Raw genomic sequence first — 25084 nt, forward strand, 5'->3', positions numbered from 1 at the left:
GATGCGTCGAAGCAGAACACAGCATAGGTAAGATAAAGGGTATTTAATAACAAAAGTCTATGAACAAAAATACTGGTGTAAAGAGAAAAAAGTAAACAAAAGACGCTAGCGTGAAAGCTAGGCTAAAACAAGGAAAACTAGAACTTGGTACGAGGACACAAAAGAGTAAACAAAACATTTAGCATGAAAGCTAGACAATAAAGTGGCTTGGCGTGAGAGCTAGCGAGAAAATACATACGAATGATGAGTCGTCACTGATGCGCGTGGGCAAATTAGGATCCGAGAATGAGTGAACAGAAAAGGTGAGCTTAAATAGGAAGGTGATAATTATTAGCAGGTGTGCGGGGCGAGACTAGCAGGTGGACTGATGTGTAACCATAGTGATGGATAAAAACAGGAAATAAACGGGTCAGACAGAGAATGAAAAAACAAACACGTGAAGATCTGAGCAGCAGATCGCAACAATATATATATATATATATATATATATATATATCTATATATATATATATATATTGGGAGTGTGGGAAAAAATTGATTCGAATACGAATCGAATCATTTTCGTTGTGCGATTCAGAATCAATTCTCATTTTTAAAAAATACATTTTTTATTTATTTTATTTAAAAAAAATTATTATTATTTTTTTTTTTTATCAATCCAAAAAACCAATACACAGCAATACCATAACAATACAATACAATTCCAAAACCAAACTTAACCCAGCAACACTCAGAACTGCAATAAACAGAGCAATTGAGAGGAGACACAAACACGACACAGTACAAACCAAAAATAGTGAAACAAAAATGAATATTATCAACAACAGTATCAATATTACTTATAATTTCAGCATAGCAGTGATTAAAAATCCCTCATTGACATTATCATTAGACATTTATAAAAAAAAAAAAAAAGTGTCACAGTGGCTTACACTTGCATCGCATCTCCCAAGCTTGACAACACACTGTGTCCAATATTTTCACAAATATAAAATGAGTCATATTTTTGGTTCGTTTAATAGTTAAAACAAATGTACCTTATTGCAATCAGTGGATAAGACATTGTCCTTTACAATTATAAAAGCTTTTTTTAAAAAAAAAATCTACTACTCTGCTATCATGTCAGCAGACTGGGGTAGATCCTGCTGAAATCCTATGTATTGAATGAATACAGAATCGTTTTGAATCGGAAAAATATCGTTTTTGAATCGAGAATCGAATCGAATCGAAAAAAATTGATATATTATCGAATTGTGACCCCAAGAACTGATATTGAATTGAATCGTGGGACACCCAAAGATTCACAGCCCTAATATATATATAACACCAAATTATTAAGAGGGGCTTAAGAATATTTTAGGGCGCTTAGAGCCCCCCTAAAATAGGCCTAACAACGCCAACGGTCAGAATGGTGTTCCTGTGTTTAAAGGCCTCACTTTTTCTCCTCCCAACATATTGCTGGGTATTGTGGCCAAACAGCTATATTTTTGTTTCATCTGACCAGAGAACTTTCCTCCAGAAGGTCTTATCTTTGTTCATGTGATGTCAGATGAAACAGAAATTGAGCTGGCTACAATGCCAATCACGCCTCTCCAGGTTTCACTGTAGTTGCCCATCAGAACAAGGAAATCACCTGAGGGAGCCCTCTATCCCTCGTGGGAATCCAACAAGGTTGGGTACTCTGAGTGGCTGTTTGGTGCATAAGCACAAACAATAGTCAGGATTGTCCCCCCACCCGAAGGCGGAGGGAAGCTACTCTTCTCTACTGGGTTAAACTCCACAGTACAGGCTCTGAGCAGGAGTGCAACAAGAATTGCCTCCCTGGCCCGTTGGCTCTCACTGCTTGCAACAGCAGAGTGGAAGAGAGTCCAACCCCTCTCAAGAAGACTGGTTCTAGAGTTCTTGCTGTGCGTCAAAGGGAGTTCGACTAGATCCAGTCGGAACTTCTTCACCTCTCGCACAAGTCGGGCCCCAATGGGACAGGACCGGCCACCAGACGCTCGTCATTGAGCCCCACCTCTGGGCCTGACTCGAGAGGGGGAGCCCCGGTGACCCGCATCTGGGCGAGGAAAATCCAAGTCCTTGTTTTTTCTTTTTCATTTAGGTCTTGCACTAAAAGTCTGAGAACTATACTTCTTAAAACACAACAACACCGTGTTTTGGAAAGTGTAGCTGTCTTGTTCTGTTGGCAGATTAATTTATTTTATATGCCTCAAATTATAGTACAAATTACTTAAAAAAGAGAAATGGCCTGACCTAAGAAAAAATATTTTTGAAGCGTAGTAAGTGAAATGACAGACAATGTGACATACACATTCCAGTTCCCTCAGAGGAAATTAAATAGTGTGAGCATTTTATAAAATTCACTGAATTAGGACAAAGAGCACAATCAAGCTATTTGCATTTCTTGCTTAAAATGAAAATGTCCCATTTGCATTTTTGTGGATTTACTGCCTGTTGACACTTTTGTGTTGGTGTGATATATTATGTGCCTAATCTTCCAGAAAACACATTCCATTAGTGAGAAGACTATAATTAAAAAATACGGCTATAAATTGTGACTATAAAGTTCAGTTACGAGCATCTCCACCACTAGTTGGCATAGTCAATGTCAGAACCAACCCTGTAAGATCCACGCCAAAACATCTTGGCTAGCATTAGCTTTTAGGTAAAGCTCTTCATGACTTTGTTTTTCAAAGCATTGGAATTGAGAAAGTGATGCTCATTGAATTAGAAAAATATATGATCAAAAACATGAGTATGTTTTTGATCATATGTGTATGTGTAGGCATTATATATGTATGTTTATGTGCGTTCAGGTACTGAAGAAGGCGCCAGCTTTTGTGCCAGTCAAGGATTATAACATAATATCTAAATAGTGGAAATGTATTTATGGAAATATGGAGTAGGTGTTGGTGGTGTATATGACGGTGAAACAGCTTTAAGGACATCAATCAATCAAAGTTTATTTATATAGCCCTAACTCATGAGTGTCTCAAAGGAAGCACAAGGCACAACAACATCCTCGGCTCAGATCCCACATTAGGGCAAGGAAAAACTCAACCCAATGGGCTACAAGGAGAAACTTTGGAGGTAACCCCCCCACATATGTTCATTCATAGTTTTGATGCCTTCAGTGACAATCTACAATGCAAATAATCATGAAAATAAAGAAAACGCATTGAATGAGAAAGTGAGTCCAAACTTTTGGCCTGTACTGTACATATTATCCCCGGCATGACATGCGTTAAGCTACAAAACCCCATTTAAGAGCATTTATATCTATGGGCCCACATGTATAGTAATGTAACTGAGAATGTACAAATAGAATCAATAACTAGCTCTCGGGGTCCCAACATCCCACTGTGTGTATATATTTTACTAAGCTTTTTCTTCGGCCCACTCCTATAATGTTATTAATTTTCTCCGCCTGCAGGAAAAAAAAAACAGCATCGATCTATATCTTGACAAATAAAAAATCAATTACTTCTGTGTTGTTTTGGAACAGTTGGTAAGGGTTATGTGCAGGAAAAATTTTCATCAGCTTTACCTCACCTTAATGTCTGTTCCTAAATTTGTGTTGAATGTCTTAGATGAAGAGAACAGGGTAAACAACTAAAAACTACGGTTTTGGGCATTGTTTTTCTCTAATCATCGCATACATTTGTCTAAATGTGGTGAAGGACACGCATTATTGTGGGTTTCCTGAACGTGGTCTTCATCGCTGGAGGAAAAATCTAATCAGTGGGAGATGATCCCTCTGCCATTTTTAAGGATGTTTTTTTTTTTTTTTTGCGTCGTCAGCTTGAAGCGTCGCTCTGTCTCTGACTCTCTCGTCGTCATGTGACATGAGTGCATGTCTGTTATTATTTTGCTTCCTGGTTTCGATGACTCGTCTTATCTTGCCTCTGATTGGCCAGTCCGTGATGTTGCACCCTAACCTTAGCCATTTGTGACTCATCATTTCAACACCAACCAATTATCATGGATGTTCTCCGTATGTATGAATGTTCTCATTCAATCAGGTCATTGTATTGTCCCAGTATGTTTTTTGGCCTGGATTCGCAGTCCTGTTTTTCTCTTTTTATTGCAGCTTTGATGTAAGATAGCTTGCTACATAGGTCTAAAAATAGCTAAGCTACAGGAATCGCTACTCGTTCAAAAAGTAGTAAAGTTACTGCCAAGCTACTGGGAAATGTTCCCCAAATTTGAGAGGCCACCATCAGGTGGCTGGCTTCGTTGCCCAGCATGCAAAACTCAAATGAGGAGATCAACATTTTTGCCTAAGGATGTGCTGCTCCTTAACTCTCAGGATCTAGTTGGCACATCTAAATGTTACTAATGTCATTTCTTAAATTTGCCTTTTCCATTTTGCACCCAAAAGCTGATCTCTAGTCAACACTAAATTGGGCCTCGTGTGTGAATAAATGCAAATGCTTGTCTGTCTGTGTTGACCCTGCGATTCAGTGGCGACTTGTCCAGGGTGTACTCTGCCTTCTACCCGAGTGCAGCTGTGATAGACTTTAGCCCCTCCGCAACCCAGAGAGAGTAAAAAATGGATGGATGAATGTTGATCTTTAGTGCCAAATTTATTTGTACTAAAATTGTTTAGTACTTCATCAAATTATGTATATTTATGGTAACACTTTAGTATACGAAACACATATTCACCATTAATTAGTTGTTTATTAACATGCTAATTAGTAACATATTTGCTCCTAATTAGTCATTAAGTACTTATTAATGCCTTATTCTGCACGGCCTTATTATACAACCATTAAGCCATTAACTAGGAGTATTCCCTCAATAACCTCAGAATTATTGCTTATCAGTAACCCTAACCCCAACCCCAACCGTTACCTTAACCCTTATATGTTCCCAGAGTGTCCAAATAACTCTAAATAGTGCTAGCAACTAATTAATGGGGGATATGTTCCCCATATTAAAGTGTTACCATATTTATTATTCCATCCTCCTTTCTCATGGTAGTATGTTTTTTCTTGATTTTAGCATTTTCAACATTAGCTTTAGTTTATGTGTAATTATTTATTATTTGTGTGCATTTTTAAATGTTTACAGTCCATGTTCTCAGATGCTAAAATTTACACTGTCTATTTGCTGTTATACGTGCCTCTAATACACTCCTGTGGACAAATCACATTTTTTTTAATTAAAGTTTATGTTTGAGGTAATCATAAAAATCCTCATGTAGGAAAATGTTTTTAACCAGTTGCCCTAAAGAGCATTTCAGGTCTGAGAGTGCACTAAACTTGATGTTGAGGCTGAGATTTCAATGTAGACTAACAGTGTGGTAGTGGCGGCTGCAGATTTTCAGCCAGGTGCATCGCAGTCAGCTGACAGTGCAGGCCAATGACTGTGGCCCCCTGCAACACCCACAGAAGCTGACAGAATGACGAAAAGTAATATTCATATAACTGGAAAAGTTTGAATATTTGTGAGTAGTTATGTGTCAGAGTTTTGGCAAAGGGATTATAAAAGGGTGACATTGTGAATTGAAAAAAGGGAGTCACACGCATGCTCTAAGAGAGTACCAATTACTTTATTTTTGTATTCCAAGAGAGTCCCGTGGTATTTGGAGTAATTTTTTCTCTCTGAACAATTACTGACCTTTCTAGTATGCTCTGCTAGCTGGCTTGCTGTGCTGTACCCAGCCGGAACGCGACAGTATGGACTACGACGTGAATGTAGATTTTTTTCTGAAGTTGTGGTTCAGGGACTGCTGATGCACCATTTCAGGGAGGCGGCAACAAGCCTTTTGCTACTACTCAACCAACCAATCAATCAAAGTTTACTTACATAGAGCCCTTAATCATAAATGTCTCAAAGGGCTGCAGAAGCCACAACGTCATCCTCTGCTCAGATCCCACATCAGGGCAAGAAAAAAAAACTCAACCAAATGGGAACAACGAGAAACCTTGTATGGGGTCGCAGATGTGGTGATCCCCCCGGTTGACCGGTGCAATGGATGCCGAGTGGATACGATTAATAATGTGAGAGTCCAGTCCGTAGTGGGGCCAGCAGGGGATCCTCTTCCATGTAGAAATGTCGGGGCACAGAGACATCACCGACTGATGCATAAGGAGTACCAACTTCATAATGTGAAAGTCCATTCAATTGGGAGGCTAGCAAGGGATCATCTCGAATGGAGACAAGTCAGCAGCGCAGAGACATCACCAACTGATGCACAGAGGAGTGGTCCACCCTGGGTCCCGACTTGGAACAGCTAACATATCCTCCGTGGAGGCTGATCCGAGGTTACTTGATAACCTGTCCACGCAGGAGAGAGGGGCAGAGTGAAAAAGAGAGACGGCAGCTCAACTGTTCTAAAAAAGGGGTCTATTTAAAGGCTAGAGTATGCAAATTAGTTTTAAAATAGGACATACATTTTTACTGAGGTAGCATTTCTAACTGTTACCAGTAGGGCATTCCAGAGTACTGGAGCTTGAAGAGAAAATGCTCTAAAGCCCGCAGACTTTTTTGGGGCTCTGGTAATCATTAATAAGCCAGAATTTTTTGAACGCAGATTTCTGGCCGGGATATATGATACAATACAATCAGCAAAATAGGATGGAGCTAGACCTTGTAGTATTTCATACTTAAGTATTAAAACCTTAATGTCGCATCTTAAAGGCACAGGAAGCCAGTGCAGTTGAGCCAATATAGGCATAAGGTCAAGTAAACATGCTGTTTGTTTTGTCCCATTTACAAGTTGCAGGAGTTCCTTTAATATTATGTCTTTAAAAAGAGAGAGATTATTTTGGAGGGCAAAATCCATACATTCGTATCTGCATTAATTGAACCCAGTTGTAGCTGGGACGCATTATCCTTAATCACCTTTCTAATGATTTAAATGTTCTTATTAAATAATTTCATAAAGTCATCTGCAGAGTGGGTGTAGCTACAGGTAGTACCGTAGGAGTCCCTCGTTGGGTTAGCGATGCTCCTATTGTGAACAAATATTTAGGATTGTTTTTATCGAAGCTGATGAGATTGGAGTAGTAATTGGTTTTACCTAAGGTAAGTGCGTATTTATAAGTTATTAAACTATCACTCCATGCTTGATGGAAAACCTCGTTTAGTTGCACGCCATTTGCGTTCCAGTTTTCTACATGATAGTTTAAGACCTCTAGTTTCTTCCGTTAACCAGAGGGTACACCTTTAGGGGCCTTTTTAGATTTAGTGGTTCTATATTATCAATGGTATCGTGCAGAGCATCGTTGAAGTTTTTAGTGAGGTTATCAATAGAGCCCACATAGTTTGGGAATGGTGCCATTACCGAAGGCAGTAGGCCAGCAAGAGTCATACTTGTGACAGCATTGATGTTGCGGCTGCTAAAGTATTGGTTATTAATCGTTGTTGACAATGAGTCAGAACTTCAAATTTAATAAGGTAAAGAGCTGACATTACTTTAGTGTACGGGAATACCATAACTTTGGCAGGTGATGACACCCGGAAAAGGACTAGGTAAAAAAAAAGCTAATCAATGATCATCTTTATGACAGCACTCTAGTGTTTTTATGGACCTTCTGCAAAAACGTGAGTCTCCCACAAGTGTTTTTAACTGAACTCGCCAGCCACTAGTTGAATAGCACAAATGATGAAAAAGAGAGGACCTAAAACGGAACCTTGAAAAACACAAGTATAACTAAAGAAGTTGCACAAATACCTATTGAGTGCATCTGAAGTTACCCAACACCAGCAACACCTTAATACATAAATCGCATTACAAAAAAATTGTAATCGCCAAAAAGGAGAGGCTTAAAAAGGTGCCTTAAGAAGTGCCTCAAGAAGTGCCTCAGGTCACAAGATTGGATCCCAGTTTTCTATGTTTGCTAGCGAAGTTAAAATGTCAATGCAAGGATCAGTAAATGTGTTGGTGGTCCAAGTTCTTCAAAACAAAATGAGCATTTAAGTCTTTTTAGGATTTTGCTACAAAAATGTTTATTTTCCAAAGTTTTTACCTTAACTTTGGTATGGTGTCATTACCGGGCCTGATTTGGTCCCCGGGCCTCAATTTGAATAGCCATGGCTTGTAGTAACGTTTTTTTTTTTTTTTTTCAATCTACACCAGGGTTCACCAAAGCGGGGCCCGCGGGCACCAGGTAGCCCGTAAGGAACAGATGAGTAGCCCGCTGGCCTGTTCTAAAAATAGCTCAAATAGCAGCACTTACCAGTGAGCTGCCTCTATTTTTTTAAGTTGTATTTATTTACTAGCAAGCTGGTTTAGCTTTGCTCGACATTTTTAATTCTGAGAGAGACACAAATCAAATAGAATTTGAAAATCTAAGAAAATATTTTAAATACTTGGTCTTCACTTGTTTAAATAAATTTGTTTATTTTTTTTACTTTGCTTCTTCTAACTTTCAGAAAGACAATTTTAGAAAAAAAAAACCAACCTTGAAAATGATTTTAGGATTTTTAAAAACATATACCTTTTTACCTTTTAAATTCCTTCCTCCTCTTTCCTGACAATTTAAATCAATGTTCAAGTAAATGTATTTTTTTATTTTAAAGAAAAATAAATACATTTTAATTTAATTCTTCATTTTAGCTTCTGTTTTTTCGATGAAGAATAATTGTGAATCATTTCTTCAAACTTATAATGTTTAAAATTAAAAAAAAATATTCTGGCAAATCTAGAAAATCTTTAGAATCAAATTTAAATCTTATTTCAAAGTCTTTTGAATTTCTTTTAAAATTTTTGTTCTAGAAAATCTAGAAGAAATAATGATTTGTCTTTGTTAGAAATATAGCTTGGTGCAATTTGTTATATATTCTAACAAAATGCAGATTGGATTTTAACATATTTAAAACATGTCATCAAAATACTAGAATTAATCTTAATCAGGAAAAATTACTAATGATGTTCCATAAATTATTTTTGAAATTTTTCACGCTAGTTTTTCTCTTTTTTTTTCCGGTTGAATTTTGAATTTTAAAGAATCGAAATTGAAGATAAACTATGTTTCAAAATTTAATTTTAATTTTTTTCCGGTTTTCTCCTCTTTTAAACCGTTCAATTAAGTGTTTTTTTCGTCATTTATTCTCTACATCAAACTTTCGGTAAAAGAAAAAAAAATGTACGACGGAATGACAGACAGAAATACCCATTTTTTTTTATTCATACCGGTAAATAGATTTATTTATTAAAGGTAAATTGAGCAAATTTGCTATTTCTGGCTATTTTTTTTAAGTGTGTATCAAACTGGTAGCCCTTCGCATTAATCAGTACCCAAGAAGTAGCTCTTGGTTTCAAAAAGGTTGGTGACCCCTGATCTACACAATTCCAAATACAAACATTTGTAAAATAGGCTCCTTTCTGCCTGCATGAGTTAGTCCTTTTGTTAAAATTTTTTATACATGTTCATTTTAAATCGAATCAAACAATTCATTATGAAATACAAAAGTGTACAATTTTTGCAGTTTAACATCCCAGTCTGACATTTGACGAAATAAAAATTGCTTGGATGAAAGTTTTTCAGCTATTCTAATGTCAAGTTTGTAAATCTGATTTCATGTTTGATCATGTTTTGTGTTCTGGACTCTTGTTCTGTTTTTTCACATCCTGGTTTGTTTTTGTTACCATGACAACTCATTGCTTTTCACCTTGCCCTCCTAGTCACGCCCATGCCCTCAGTCCCGCACTTGTTCCTAATTATTCACAGCCACTATTTAAGTCAATTTCTTTCCGTCCATCAGTCTGGGAACATTAACTTTCATTACCCATGCCGTTCTAACTTTCTTTGCCTTACATACTTCATGCCATGCTTTTTGATTCATCCACGCCAAGTAAGTTTTTGTTTGTATTTATGTCTTTGATAGTATCTTTTGTTTGTTTGTAGATAGTATTGCCATTGTGCTGTTTTTGTTCTAAGTTATAGTATAGATTTTTATCCGCCACAGAGCGCGTCCTTGGTTTGCCTTTTTTTTTGTATTTTGAGTATTAATGAAATTAAAACTATGTACCTGCATTCACGGCTGGCTCGTCCTGTAATCCCGCTGCGTCGAAGGAGCACACATCATCCATGTCCAAGCCTGACAGAATGTTCCCAGCAAAAGCGCTCCTTCGCAAGAGATTTGGACGAGGCGTCTTTGGCGGTGCTGAGCGCGATGGAGGAGGAAACGCTGCGCTACTCTTCCCTCGCGCAAAGAAGGTTGACGTTGGAGCCAAATGGTGACGAGGTCCCCATTGACTTTATTTGGCCCGAAGATGACGCCATGTTGGCTTGCCGGAAGCGCCGCTCTCGACGGAGGACGGCGGGCAAGGCTTCCAGGTGCAGACAGGAAGCGCCGCGCCGGCAAGCTCCTCCCACTCAGGGCGGAAGTGGACCGCAGGCTGCTCAGACTCTGCAGGACATCGTCACGCCACCGTCAACAGATATCACAGACCAGGATTTTATTTTTCAAATCTTTCACAGTTAATCACCCACCTCCATCAGAAGACTCAGACCCTATGATAATGATTAATTATTACAAAAAAATGATTTTGCACAACAGATCACAGCAATCACAGCCATCCAATTTTCATGCCCCGCCCCCCAGGACTCAAGACCCCCCCAAGCCACAATTTTTTTTTTTCTAACCAAACCAAGACAACCAAAGAAACAAAAAATGGACAATGTAAAGAGGAAGATTCTGCCCTCTTCCTCACCGCCCTCCACCCACCCCAAGAGACTGTTTCATGTCATGGGGATAGTGTCTGGCAGCCACTCCTTGAGGGAGGGGTTGGGGCTGGGAGCTTGTGGGTTGGTTCTGCCTGGTGCGGTTCCAAGCCACAGCGACCAGCACGTCCCCCACCTCCAGTTTTTCAGCCAATTAAGCCGCAGCTTCCAGCTCCAAGACCAAGTCCACGCCAAAGCCCAAGTCCACACCCGATGCTAGCACCAAGTCCAGGTCCAAGGCTAGCTCCAAGTTCAGGTCTGATGCTAGCACCAAGTCCAAGTCCAAGGCTAGCACCACGACCTGCTCCACGTCAAAGTCGACGTCCACTGCTGGTACCAGTGGCAGCTCCACGTAGCCAAGCGCCGCCAGTGGCAGCTAAGCCCAAGTCCACGTCGACCGCCAAGCCCAAGCCCAAGTCCACGCCGACCGCCAACACCTGCCACAATGACGCTCCCGCCTCCTTGTTGGCCACGGGTGTGGCTGCTACGTGGGCATCCACCACGCCAAGGATGTCGACCTCCTCGTCGGCCACAGTGGTGGCCACTACGTGGTCGTCCGCCACGCCAAGGAGAACGGCTACGAATGTGGCCGTTCCCGGGTCGCCCACCTCGGTCCTCCACGCATCGCCGCCACCTGACTCTGCCCCGTTGGATACGGGGACACACGGTTTGGCGATTCACCGCCATGTCCCCCTCCCGCCCTCCCATGACTCTAGATCATTGTGGGACATCTGGAAGCTGTCCTTAATGGGGGGGCTCTGTCACGTTTGTAAATCTGATTTCATATTTTGTGTTCTGTTTTTTCACTTCCTGGTTTGTTTTTGTTACCATGACAACTCATTGCTTTTCACCCTGCCTTCCCAGTCACACCCATGCCCTCAGTCCCGCACCTGTTCCTAATTATTCACAGCCACTATTTAAGTCAATTTCTTTCCGTCCATCAGTCTGGGAACATTAACTTTCATTACCCATGCCGTTCTAACTTTCATTGCCTTACATACTTCATGCCATGCTTTTTGATTCATCCACGCCAAGTAAGTTTTTGTTTGTATTTATGTCTTTGATAGTATCTTTTGTTTTGTTTGTAGATAGTATTGCCATTGTGCTGTTTTTGTTCTAAGTTATAGTATAGATTTTTATCCGCCACAGAGCGCGTCCTTGGTTTGCCTTTTTTTTTGTATTTTGAGTGTACAAAAGCCTGTCTCTGAAACGCTCGTTTTCTTTTTGTGTCATTGAGTTGGTTGAGTGTAGTTCACTTTTACGACACTGGAGGGGGCATTGAACACATCACTATATCCGCAAGCTCTGAAAGTTACAGTGAACTTCGATGTCATTTGTTTAATTGGCAGTGTGCGTCAATACAAAGTGAGTTACTTTATATACACTTTAATATAACCTGTTTTGTGCTTAAAACTATATTGCAACTCATTTGGTCAGTTTTATTGTTGTCTAATGGCTGTTTGGCATCAGGTTCACAAGCTAACTGCTAGCTAAATATCATACCCTGATTGGGGCCTGTTTGTAGCATTGGACATGTTTGTTAGCCCCAATTGACAATTTAGAATTATTGTTGTGATGCTATTTACATTCTAATAATTATTACATTACTTAGGGCTGGGATGTTCAAATTCTGTGGATTTATGTAAACTGTGTATACACAGCTAAGTAATGTATATTTAACAGCCCTGTTGCATGCTTGTGCCTATATTTCATTGTATTGTGGTCACTTTAGTTAATTTATAATGATTGTATTTGTTCGTTTAGGAAACCACACACATACACAAATGCAAACGAACAACTCAATATATAATTGAACCTGCAAATCTGGACTTGGACAATCTATTATTTCTCCTGCACTCACCTGAATGAATAATAGCAGTCCTGACCCGACACCCTGAAGTGATTGCTAATCCATATTTAACCAGTCATAGTCGTCACTACATTGAGTATTAATAAAATTAAAACTATGTACCTGAATTCACGCCTGGCTCGTCCTGTAATCCCGCTGCGTCGAAGGAGCACACACCATCCATGTCCAAGCCTGACATCTAAAAGCTTTACAATTACTTTTTTGTACTGTTGTATTTGTTGGAAATCTTTCAAGATGGAAGAAATATGCCACTGTATATATTAAGTTTATTACTAACAAACTACAAATTTCATAAGTTTTTATATTGGTAAACTATCTGAGATACAGACTGTAAATAAGACAGATTAATGCATAGTTGCTAATTTACATCGATAGTCCCAAAACAGAAATAGGACAAAATGACATGTTAGTAGCACAGACACACAAACAAACAATAAAACTAGTGAAAGAGTTTACATGACTAGGAACTTATGAGAAATCGTTTTGGATGTTTTTAAAAGTGCAGAAAGTGGCACATTATTTAACATTTCCAGAAATTATTTATTTGGATTGACAGAACGGTTTGTCCAAATATTGTTTTTCTGTAGGGGCCCGGGCCGGGGCGTCGCCAGACATATTTCACTGGGGCACGTGCCCCACTGTTGATCTGCAGTGCCCCAGTAAAAATTTCACCAATAAAAAAAAAACGCTTCAGAGTTTTAAGTCTACATAACATAGACAACAGCGCACATACTACTTAGTATCACTCCACTAACAATGAGCACATGGCTAATTAATATGGTAATTTATTCACGTGTGGATGAGACTTCGGTTGAGAGAGAGAGAGAGAGAGGGGGGGGGGCTGCGAATCACTGCATGAGGTAGGTAACGTTAGCCAACAACAATTTGTTAATTACATTATTTTGATTTTGATTTGACTCAAACTGTAACTCCTAGATGGATTTAAGAAAGTTATTCGCCCGCAGCAGAAAAGAGGCAGCAGGAATGAGAGATGTAAGTGAAGTCCTAGCTAGCTAGGCAACATCATTGTCTTAAGTTGATGCTAAGTTAGCTAACGTTATTCCTTGTATCAAGACAAACATATTCATTTGCTGTACGAGCTGTGGGGGGAATTTCCAATGAACATGAAACATAATGTTGGTTATTGTCTGCTGGTTCTGCATCAATGATGATTTGGAGTAAGCATGTGTGAGTTGAGTGCTTCTCAAATGGTTTATCTTCAGGAAGAAAAACATTTTTCCATATCAAGTCGTGAGCCAAATTTTTAAATCATTCAAGTTTATTTCACAGAAAAATAGCACAGTAGACATGTCTTGTTAATCGGTGTGACTTTGACTAAAATAATCTTGTTTTGTCACCAGAAAAATGGCTACAGCTAAAGCATCTGGTTTTGTTTCCAGAAAAAATAGTAACATTTCTGTATTTGTTTTCAGAAAGATGGCTGAAAATATCGGGTTTTGTTGCCCCATTTAGATTTAAAAAAAATATATATTTCCATGTCTGTCCTGAGTCCTCCTCCAACTTGTTAGTCGGTTTGCCTTTTGCTAAAATACTCACTAATAATCACTAGAAAAAAGGCTAAAATAATCTGGTTTTGTTGCCACAATTAATTTTTTTTCTCCTTAAACTTTTTTTTTTCATGCAAACATCTGACTGCGACTCACTGAAAATGACACACAATCCACTCTTATGTCACGACCCACCAGATGGGAACCACTGGTCAACTGTATAACAGTTACTGTAATATTTCCATGTCTGTCCAGAGTGATTGACCACTTTGCAAAAATGAAAAGGAGACGTTACAGTTTACTTCTCAGAAAATGATTCCCTGAACAGACACACAACAGTTGTTCATTTATTCTACTACTGTGGCTTTATTGTTTTGTATATATTTTATAGTTTCGTGTATCCGAAATAGGATTAGCCACATTGCCATAAATGGAAATTCCATCCATCTTCTACCGCTTATTCCCTTTTGGGGCCGCGGGGCGCTGGCGCCTATCTCAGCAACAATCGGGCGGAAGGCGGGGTACACCCTGGACAAGTCGCCACCTCATGTAAAAGAACCCAGAGATGTAGGGGTGCTTTATTTTTTGTTTTACTTTTGTAGATGTTAAATTTGCAGATGATTACTGCAATATATATTTCAAAAAGATTATTTGCTCTTCCTTTTTGCTTTTACCAGTAGCAGTTTAGAAGTCTGGAGTAAAAAAGTGCACAATTAGGTCAAATGCATTAGTTAATTTCAGGTGGTTAATCAAAGATCCATGCAACATAATCTGATATGATTTCATAGTTTAAAGCACTATTTATGTATTTTTTATGATAAATAAGTGCTAAAAATGTTTTTGCTTGCGCGCTTTGCACGCTCACATGAATTATTTGTGCCCCAGGTGTGCCCCAGTACAGTATTAGGTCTAGTGACGCCCCTGGGCCCGGGTATCAGAATCTTCTGTGTAAGATGCTCTGGTACCAAAACAATTTAAAGATTGTAATATTTAAAAAAATCATCAGAGTTTGTCAGCTGCATTCGGGCGGAAGCCCGGACACAGCTGAGATAGGCTCCAGCACCCACCGCGACCCCAAAAGGGACAAACGGTAGAAAACGGATGGATGCATCATAGTTTTTTTTTTTCCAAGATGGCGCTGCTGAAGCGGCTGCTGTTGGCAGGAGCTCTGTGCTCTTGTGTCATCCTTTTGTGTTTCCCTCTTGTTTTCATGTGTTATTATGATCTTTTGCTTTTTGGTCCGGGACCCTTTGGGACTGTGTGACAAGGGGTGGCACTTTCGTGACCTCTGTGGTGCTTTTTTGTGGACTTCTGGATCTGCCTCCTGGGAGTCTTTTTACCATGGAGACCAGCTGCTGGGTGTCTGCCACACCGGAGTCGGTTTGGAGAGACTGGAGGAGATGCGGATGAGGGGACAGGGCTGCGGAGCTGGCACTGAGCGCTGGGACGGAGAGGCTTCGCGGTGTCTTGGCTGGGTGAGTAGGTGTCGGACACCTCAGTCACCTTGGACGTATCATCGCTCATCCATGCGGACTGGACACTGGCCGAGAGTGGAGTCGGCTGTCTTGGTTGCTTTGTTGGGTCTGCTCCTGTCTCTGGCCCTGCTCCCTCCACCCCAGCGGACGATGGCGTGGAACACCGCAGAGGCCACCACAGTGGATATGTTTCTTTTACTTTTTATTCATAGCTGTATGTAGAAGTGTCTGGTTGTATCTGCTGCTTTAATTTCTTTAATGTCTTTTGTGTTCTTTGATGTTTCCCTCTTACACACATGTAAGAGGGATGTGTACTATGGCTATGAGTTGAGTTGTTTTCTTTCCCTTGGCCTCAGTCTGCACCCCCTCTCCAGGGCCCAGGCCAAGACCGATTTTTTTCTTTTATTTTAATCCCCCCCCGTGTTTACCTGTATCTCACCTTTTTTGTAAGGGGCGCTGGAAGCCGGCAGACCCGTCAGCGATCCTGTTCTTTCTCTGTCCCTGTAATGTTTGTCTGATCTTGAACGGGATTGTGCTGAAAATTTTAATTTTCCTGAAGGAACTCTCCTGACGGAATAAATAAAGTACTATCTAATCTAATCTAATCTAGTTTGTCAATTTGTGTGGACAGGTGTGAGGCCTTTTTTGATTGAATGAAACTTTTATTAGTAGATTGCACAGTTCATTGCATATTTTTTACAATTGACCACTAAATGGTGACACCCGAATAAGTGTTTCAATTTGTTTAATCCACGTTAATCAATTCATGGAATTTTGCTATTTAGCGAAAAGTTGTCCAAAAAGTACTGAAACATTGAAAAGTTGGATAACATTTGCGTTCAAAAGTTTAAGGAACTTTATACTGCATTTTCGGTTTACTATATGTGACTAATTTTTGTGAGGAAATTAAAAAAAAATGGCGACCTAAAACGCACTGTTCGTTGCAACCGCTAGATGACGACAAACGGTAGTTCACGTTGTATATTTTTCTCCTTTTACTGTTGGTGTGAGGTTCCATTTTCTTCCTGGTCATTTTGTTAACCATTCATTTTACATTCTTAGAATACGAATAAAGGCTCTGAACTATCAAAATATGTTGTTTTTATTACGACTCCTGGTACATCATGGAATTACTAGACTTGGATGGTTCTTTCAGTTGTTTAATTTTGTAGAAAAAAAAAAGATAACAGTCATGACAAAGCATTATAATAATGGCAACTTTCTGGCTTTAAGAAACACTAAAATAAATCAAGAATATGAATTGCGGCAGCCAGGAACAGTTTCATTTTTAGATCAAGCAGAGTAAAAAAAACAATAGGATCGATCAAATCTGAGGGAAAAATATGGAATCACAGAGCTTGCAGTCTCTGAGGCATGGACTTAACGGGGGACAAACAGTACTCTTCAACAATCCTGATCCAACTTTCTCTAATTGATGTTGTCGGATCAGCTTTGCAAGTTGAGTCTTGTAATGGACCATTTTCTTCAACTTCCATCACAGATTTTCAATTGGATTAATATCAGGACTATTAACAGGCCATGACATTGACCTGATATATCTTTCTTCAAGGAAAGTTTTTACGGTTTTTGCTTTATGGCAAGATGCATTATCATCTTGAAAAATTATACCATCATTCCCATACACATGTTTGATTGATGGAATAAGAAACATGTCCAAAATGTCAATGTAAGCTTGTGCATTTATTGAAGATGTAATGAGAGCCATCTCAATAATGCCATCACTTGACAGGCAGCCCCATAACGTCATGACCGTGGAAAAGAGGTTTTCTTCAGGCAGTCGTCTTCATAAATCTCATTGGAACGTCAACAAACAAAAGTTCCAGCATCATCACCTTGCCCAATGCATATTCACGATTCATCACTGAATATGACTTTCAACCAGTCATCCATAATCCACAAGTGGTTTTCCTTGGATCATTAGGACCTTTTCATGTTTATGTTATGTAATGTTAGGCACTTTCTTGTAGTTCTGTCATGGACTCAAGTTTTCGCCTTATTGTTCTTCAATTGTTTTGCTGTGCATTTTTTGATTTAAAAAACCCATTGCTTTAAGTTTTCTGTCTTTATAAGCTTTGTTGTTTTCTTTGGTCTACCAGTATGCTCGCCTATTACAACCTTCCCATGTTGCTTTCTTTTACTTGGGCCAGATTTTAGACACAGCTGACCGTGAACAATCAACATCTGTTGCAGCATTGCGTGAAGATGTACTGTTTTGAAGAACGTTGATAATCCTCTCCTTTGTTTTGCTTGACATCTGACGTCTTGGAACCATGATTAATGTCAATCCACCTGGTGCAACAGCTCTCCAAGGTGTAAACACTTCTTTTTGTCTGCAGGCTAAGGAACATATTTTAATCTGATGCAGGCGTTAGTTTTGGAAATTAAAATTTACGGTGTGGTTACCAGTTTTTTCCTCAAAATTGAGCAATTTAAAAAGGTTTTCACTTTGCTTGATCTAAATATGAAACTGGTACTAATAACCACACTTGATATTCTCAATTTATTTTAGTTTTTTTTTTTAAGCCAGAAGGTTGCCATTTGAAATTACTATAGTTTTGTGTCATGTATGTTGTTTTTTCTTCTAAATTAAACAACTGAAGGAACATCCTCCAATTCTTGTGATTCCATCGTGTTTGCCAGGGGGGATTGTAATAAGGGATGGCGTGGCTCAGGAGTCCAGAGGATTTGAATACTGTTTCTGTTGCTGTTGTGTCCTCAGGCAAGGCACGTCTCACAGCGGCATCCACACATGGATACTTTCCTGAGCAAGATTCTGACCTATGACCCGGATATAGTGCGCAGGTGCAGCAAGATAGCTGCCCACTGCTCCTAAAGAGGATGGGTTAATGCAGAGGCAAATTGAGATGTAAATGTATTTATTTCTTGTGTGGGCTTTGGCCTAGTGGTTAGGACGGTTAGGAAAGTAAGGGTTGGAAATGTCAATTGGAGCATCTCTGAGTGTAATTTGCATGTTCTCCTTGTGGGTTTTTCTTCCATATTCCAAAAACATGCATCATTTTGTCTGTATATCCTTTGATCTATCGGCAATCAGATGAGGCTCCATGTCGCCTCTCGTTCATAGTCAGCTGTGTAGCGGTGGAGAAAACGGATGTATTTTTAACTTTATTCCAGTAAACTGTCACACACAGATATCCAAAGAAAAACAATGCATGCTTTAAGATCCAGGTGGGGTTAAATGAGAGACAGAGACATAGAAGTAAGAGATCTTTGATTCCCACTTTTTAATCCAATAGTTTACTTATCAAATCTAACTCATAGCAGTAGCAGCAGCAGTAGCAACAATCTGTACTTGAGCTGAAACAACTGTAAACACTGCCATTTGTCACGTCGACAAAAAGTTGGTGCAATGGAATCCAATGTTTTCAAAGTGTTTATTTTGGCAAGCACCATTCGAAAAAGAGCAAATTTGTCTTGTGCTAATGTTATGTGATAAATAAAATGTTATACCCATGCAAAATTCCCAGTGAAATGTACATATAATGTATTTATTGCAGAGAAGGTATGTGGTATTTAAATCTTGTTGATGTATGTATTAATTAATATTTTTAAATTTTTCTTTTTACTAGACTTGTTCTTGACTTGGTGTTCTTTCAGTTTTCGGTCTATTGCCCAGCATTGGTAAGTTTGTTAAAATCAATAATTATACACAGGTGTCTGGAGATGCTTGGCATGTAAGGAGTTACATGGTTTCTTGTCAACTCATACATCCGTACAAAATCAAACGTTAGAGTAGAAAAAACAAACTGGTGGAGATGCAACTCGAATGAGAGGATGGACTGAAAGAAAGGTCTCTGTGTTGAACTGGAAAAAAACATCTCATCATTTTAGATTAAGTTATAAAGCCTGTTTATGCCCCCTTCCCTCCCTCCTCTCCTTCTTTCCTTGATGTCTTTTAAATGTGTTTTGTCCTTTTTTCATCACTTCCTTCATTATTGAAAAAGGAGCAGCTGGCTTCTCTTAGTTGTAAGAAACAAGAGGAAAACTCCTGGCAAGTATCTTGGTGTGTTGTTGATGCTCAAGGCATTACTTTGCTTCCTCTGTGAGTCCTTTTATTATTTCATTTTTCATGTTTCATATCAGGTCCCTCTGCTCATGTTCATACGGACTTAAAGGCGAGGTTCCTCCCACGGCACACCGGATCGTGCCTCATACGGTGGTAACCCTCATCACCACTTCTCGGTTGGCTGCGGCGCTGATTCGAGGGTCATTGGGTCGCAGTTGACTCAGGATGTGCAAGATGGTGTAGCCACAATGGTGGTTCAGAATAGTTCTCAGCCTCCTACCGTGGCGGCCTGCACTGCCACCGGCCAGCCCGTGAGGAGAACCGCGAGAACCACGGGCCCCCGCCTTGCCACCTGAACTCACCGGGTCACCCAGGTCTTTAGATTTTTCATAGTTCAGAACTTTCCACTGCTGGTTGACAGCCTGCCATCGTTTGAAAATCCGATACACCGACGATCCCTCATGGATGATGAGGCCTGTAGGAAGAAAAGAACAGGAAGACTAAAGAATCTTGTGTGTTGTTAACATTACAATCATCAAATGATCTGGAGATTCTACATTGGGGGCAAACAATACAGTGCCCCACAACATCCAGTAGATGACGCAGAAAATCCTTCTCCTTTGTCTTTCACATATTTATTTCACATTGACGCGAATATAAGACAACTCTCACAAAGAAAATATTGAAAAACTATGAAGAAAAAATTGTAGACAATGATTGTGCTTCATTGATGACCCTTATTTAAAAACTGGGATAATAACTTCTCCGCTATTGTTTGCCATTTTACCCAACTTATGAGACACTATTTTACTGTCGAGTTGGGCTCTTTAGCTCACTGGTTGTTTTAAGTGACAGGAAGAAAAGCCCTGACTTGTTTGGGAAGCAATTGTTTGACCTCACATGTTGGTTTCCATGTATAAATCTCCAAAACAACACTTGTCAGGCTTGCCACTGACAGTTTGTTTGCGTTTTAGTTTTTCCTCTGTGTGTTTAGTCTTTCCTGTCCCTAGTTCCTGTCAGCACTCTTATTTTGGTTCAGCTTCCTGTTTGTCTCCCTGAGTGCTTTGTTACCCCTCAGCTGTGGCTGATTGGCACCTGGCCACACCTGGTGTCAATCAGCCCGCTCCTATTTTTACCTGCTCTGTCTTCCAGTCTGTGCTGGATTATTGTCATGTCGATGTCGCTCTTGTCGTTGCTACCTGTCGTGTCGTATCTTGTCTTGTCTATGCAGCGTTGCGGTAAGCTATGTTTGATTGCGATTTTTAGTTTACCGCCTTTTGTTCCCTGCTTCCAAGTTTGTTTTTATATTACATGTATGACTTCTGTTTCCGGCTTGATTCTTACTACCTTCCATGCTAAGTTCCTTTTTGTTTTCCAGCTCCCATGCTAGCTCCCATAGTTTGTTATCCGCCTCGTGCGCGCTTTGTGTTAGTACCCTTTTGTTTGTTCTTGTTCTATTATTTACAAACCTGTTTCCATATGAGTTGGGAAGTTGTGTTAGATGTAAATAAAACAGAATACAATGATTTGCAAATAATTTTCAACCCATATTCAGTTGAAAGACAACATATTCGATGTTCAAACTGATAGTTTTTTTTGTGTGCAAATAATCATTAACTTTAGAATTTGATAACCTCTTTGTCATGTGGCCACTATGTTGCTTTTGTTTGCAATTGCCCTTATTTGGAGTTCCTCGGCAGAGCCATTGCAACACACCTGGGGCCAACTCCAATTAAGCCAGCTCTTAAACTCTGAACTGAGACATGCTCGATGTCAGATGATTCTCCTTGCCTTCCCCTGCGTCGTGCATGTCTCCTCGTCTCTGATGCCTTTATAATAGCGTGGCTTCTCCCAAGTACTTCTTGTTGAACTTTATCCAGTAAGTCTGTCCTTTTATTTGCACTTTGGTTAATTTGCTAGTTTGTTGGCTTCCCGGGGGCCTTTTGTCACTGGTAACTTTCAGTCATACTTTTTACTCCCCTGTGGTGCGCTTTTTGTTTATTAAATTATTTGTTAATGGTTCATCCCGTCTATCGTGTCTTTGCTTTGGGGTCCGACTTCTGGCTTACCGCCAATCACAACCGAATCATTCGGACATAATGGACCCCGCAAAGACTGACCCTATCCAAAAGGCTCTTTGTGCCCATGCTCAACTTCTGGGCAGGCAGGAAGAACGCACGGACTCCTTCAGCACCAGTTTAGAGAATGCAGCTGAGCAGCAAGAGCTAAATTGAGCCTCAGCTCCACAGCCTCCTTTCCTCACTACAAGATGGTGCCTTATCCTCGACACCTGCTACACTCGTTGCTGAGACTCCACCCAACTTCATCCCTCCTATGACTCATGACGTCAACATTCCAGCTCTCTGCCCGCACCTCTCAAGGCCCGAGCGTTTCTTTGGGGACTCAAGTGCAGTATGCTCCTTTTCAACTCAATGCGAATTGCACTTTGAACTCCAAGCTAGGGCATTTGACTCGTTTGGCATTTGAACCCATGTAGCATTTATGATAATGCATCTTGCTGGAGAGGCTGCAGCTTGGGCCTGAGCCGAGTAGAATTGCTGTTCTGCCATCTGTTCCTCCTGCACTACGTTTTCGAAGGCCATGAAAAAGACATTTCAGAAAAATCCCCCTGGCCGGGAAGCTGCACACTCTCTATTCAAGGTACGCCAGGGTGGTCGTCGGGTTTTGGACAATGCTATTGAGTTCCTATTCTCGCTGCTGAAAGTGATTGGAAGGCCACTGTATTATTGGATGCCTTCTTTCTGGGACTGGATGAACACATTAAGAGTCACATGGTCCCATTAGAGTCACCTAATGATTTGGATGAACTTATAGAACTCAACGTTCGCAGAGAGAAACGACTGTGATTTGGAGGATACGAGGACGCCACCTTGATATGTTGCCTCCAGCGCCTGTCTGAGACCTATGTGAATTCCTACGCCATCTAAAACACAGAAGGTTCCTATGCAGCTTGGAGGACGTTGCCTAACGTCTTCAGCGTAAAAAACTCTGCCTCTGTCTCTACTGCAGCAATCCAAGCTAGTGTCCTACCTGTACAACCCAGCCTAATCGTTTGACGCCTGAGGCCACCTCTTGCAGGTCTGTTGACTGTTCACTTAACTAACCAGCCTGTGAGTACTCCAACCCTGACAATTCCTCTTCGCCATGCTGCTTATCTTCCTTGTAAGAGACTACAAGTTTCAGGGTTCTTGATTGGCAATGGACAAAATATCAGACTTGGTGCTCTTATTGACTCAGGAGCTGATTGTTTTTCTGAGCACAATTTGTAAAGATACATTCACTGACTAAGTTTAAACTTGCTTCTCCCAAGGAGGTTTATTCACTGGATGGGCACCTCCTAGCAGTTGTCATTCATCAAACTGACTTATTCACCTTGCTGCTGTTGGGTAATCATTTTGAAGCTATTAGTTTTTTTATTGTTTCATTCCAATCTGCTCCAGTCGTTCTCGGGTTGACTTGGCTTTAACTTCATAATCCTACTATCAATTGGAGTAGGCTGTCTATATCGGTAATTGGAGTATTTTCCGTCATTTGCACTGTTTAGGTTCAGCGATTAACATCCCCTTAAAGGCCTACTGAAACCCACTACTACCCACCACATAGTCTTATAGTTTATATATCAATGATGAAATATTAACATTGCAACACATGCCAATACGGCCTTTTTAGTTTACTAAATTACAATTTTAAATTTCCCGGGAGTTTCGTCTTGAAAACGTCGTGTAATGATGACGTGTACACAAGATGTCATGGGCTGTCAGGAATATGAGCGCTGCACACACACACAGCTAAATGTTGTCTGCTTTAACGACATAATTACACAGTATTTTGGAGATCTGTGTTGCTGAATCTTTTGCAATTTGTTCAATTAATATTGGAGAAGTCACAGTAGAAAGATGGAGTTGGGAAGCTTTAGCCTTTAGCCACACAAACACACGGTGATTCCTTGTTTAAAATTCCTGGAGGTGAAACTTTCCTATGGATCAGAGCGCGGTCAAGCCAACATGGATCCTTACCAAATGTCAACCAGCAGGTTTCGGTGAGAAAATTGTGGTTAAAAAGTCAGTTCTTACTGGAGAAAAGCTGAGCTTGTGCCGTCCATAGCTGCCGTCGACTCCCCTGAGACACTGCGAGTCAAAACACCTGTCGAGACACCTTTCCGACTATCAAGTACTATTTAACTCACTAAAACACTAGCAACACAATAGAAATATAAGGGATTTCCCAGAATTATCCTAGTAAATGTGTCTAAAAACATCGGAATCCGTTCCAATGCAATCGCGCTTATTTTTTTAATAATTTTTTTCCCCTAGTCCGTCGCTATCAATATCCTCAGACATGAATCTTTCATCCTCGCTCAAATTAATGGGGAAATTGTCGTTTTCTCGGTCCGAATAGCACTTTTGTTGGAGGCTTCCATTAAAAATAATGTGAATATGTGAGGAGCTCCCACACGTGTGACGTCCTCGTCTGCGACTTCCGGTAGAGACAGGGCATTTCTCTGAACACCAAAAGTTGCGAACTTTATCGTGGATGTTCTCTACTAAATCCTTTCAGCAAAAATATGGCAATATCGCAAAATGATCAAGTATGACACATATAATGGACCTGCTATCCCCGTTTGAATAAGAAAATGTCATTTCAGTAGGCCTTTAAAAGAAAATAAACTATCAGTTGAAGATATAGATTTAACAGGTGTTCCTGCTGAGTATCATGACTTATGTCAGGTGGTCCGTAAGACTGGTGCTCAATCACTTCCTCATCGTTCGTACGACTGAAGTGGTTCTTCCGCCAAGTTATAAAAAAACTAGGGCTGGGCAACGATTAAAAATTTTAATCGAAGTTAATCGCACTATTTCTCTGATTAATCGTGATTAACTGCATTGTATACGCAAAGCCCAATAATGAAATCAAAAGTAGTGTGTAGTGCACCTTTATTGGAATATTCCCCCACATGAACAAAAGCGCCAAAACATTTGTTGTGCAAACACAATTTAAATCAGTCCTTGTTAAACAGTAGCAGTTAAATAGCATATTTTATGAAAATCAACTCAAAAAATGTAAATACAATCATTTAAGCTTATTACTACCACTGCCAGGGTATTTAAGTTATCCTGTTTGTTATGGAAAATAAATATAATCTACATACAAATCTCTGAGCCACAATCATAACATCTGAACAGGCAATTTCTGAGGTAACAGCAGAAACATTTTTTTTTATCAGGGATCTTATGTTTAAAAGTGGGCTGTTTTAGGGAATTTTTGATCAAATTATCCGTAGTAGCAATATTAATAATGTTGTGTTTATTCTGCGTAGTGCACTTAAAATAATTATGACCATATCTAGGAATTGATATGATGGGAATTTTCCGATTGTTTGATGTTATGAGCTAGGGAATAAAAGACCTACCCTACCCAGCATGCAACAGGAGTGACGAGCATGCGCGGTAGCCCGGTATAGGTTGTGTCGCCATGACGGCATC

At 40.0% G+C, this 25084-nt stretch overlaps 1 protein-coding gene across 1 annotated transcript in view; it reads right to left on the bottom strand.

Moving 5' to 3' along the window:
• Positions 1-18778: 18778 nt before the first annotated feature.
• marchf9 (membrane-associated ring finger (C3HC4) 9) overlaps positions 18779-25084 on the bottom strand; it is a 48306-nt gene continuing 42000 nt past the window's right edge. Inside the window, exon 4 of the mRNA XM_061904322.1 lies at positions 18779-20055. Within this exon, the coding sequence (XP_061760306.1) occupies positions 19724-20055 (332 nt within the window). The 3' untranslated portion in view covers positions 18779-19723. The remainder of the gene's footprint in view (positions 20056-25084) is intronic.

This window comes from Nerophis ophidion, linkage group LG06 (genome assembly GCF_033978795.1).
Source record: "Nerophis ophidion isolate RoL-2023_Sa linkage group LG06, RoL_Noph_v1.0, whole genome shotgun sequence".
Taxonomy (NCBI): Eukaryota; Metazoa; Chordata; class Actinopteri; order Syngnathiformes; family Syngnathidae; genus Nerophis; species Nerophis ophidion.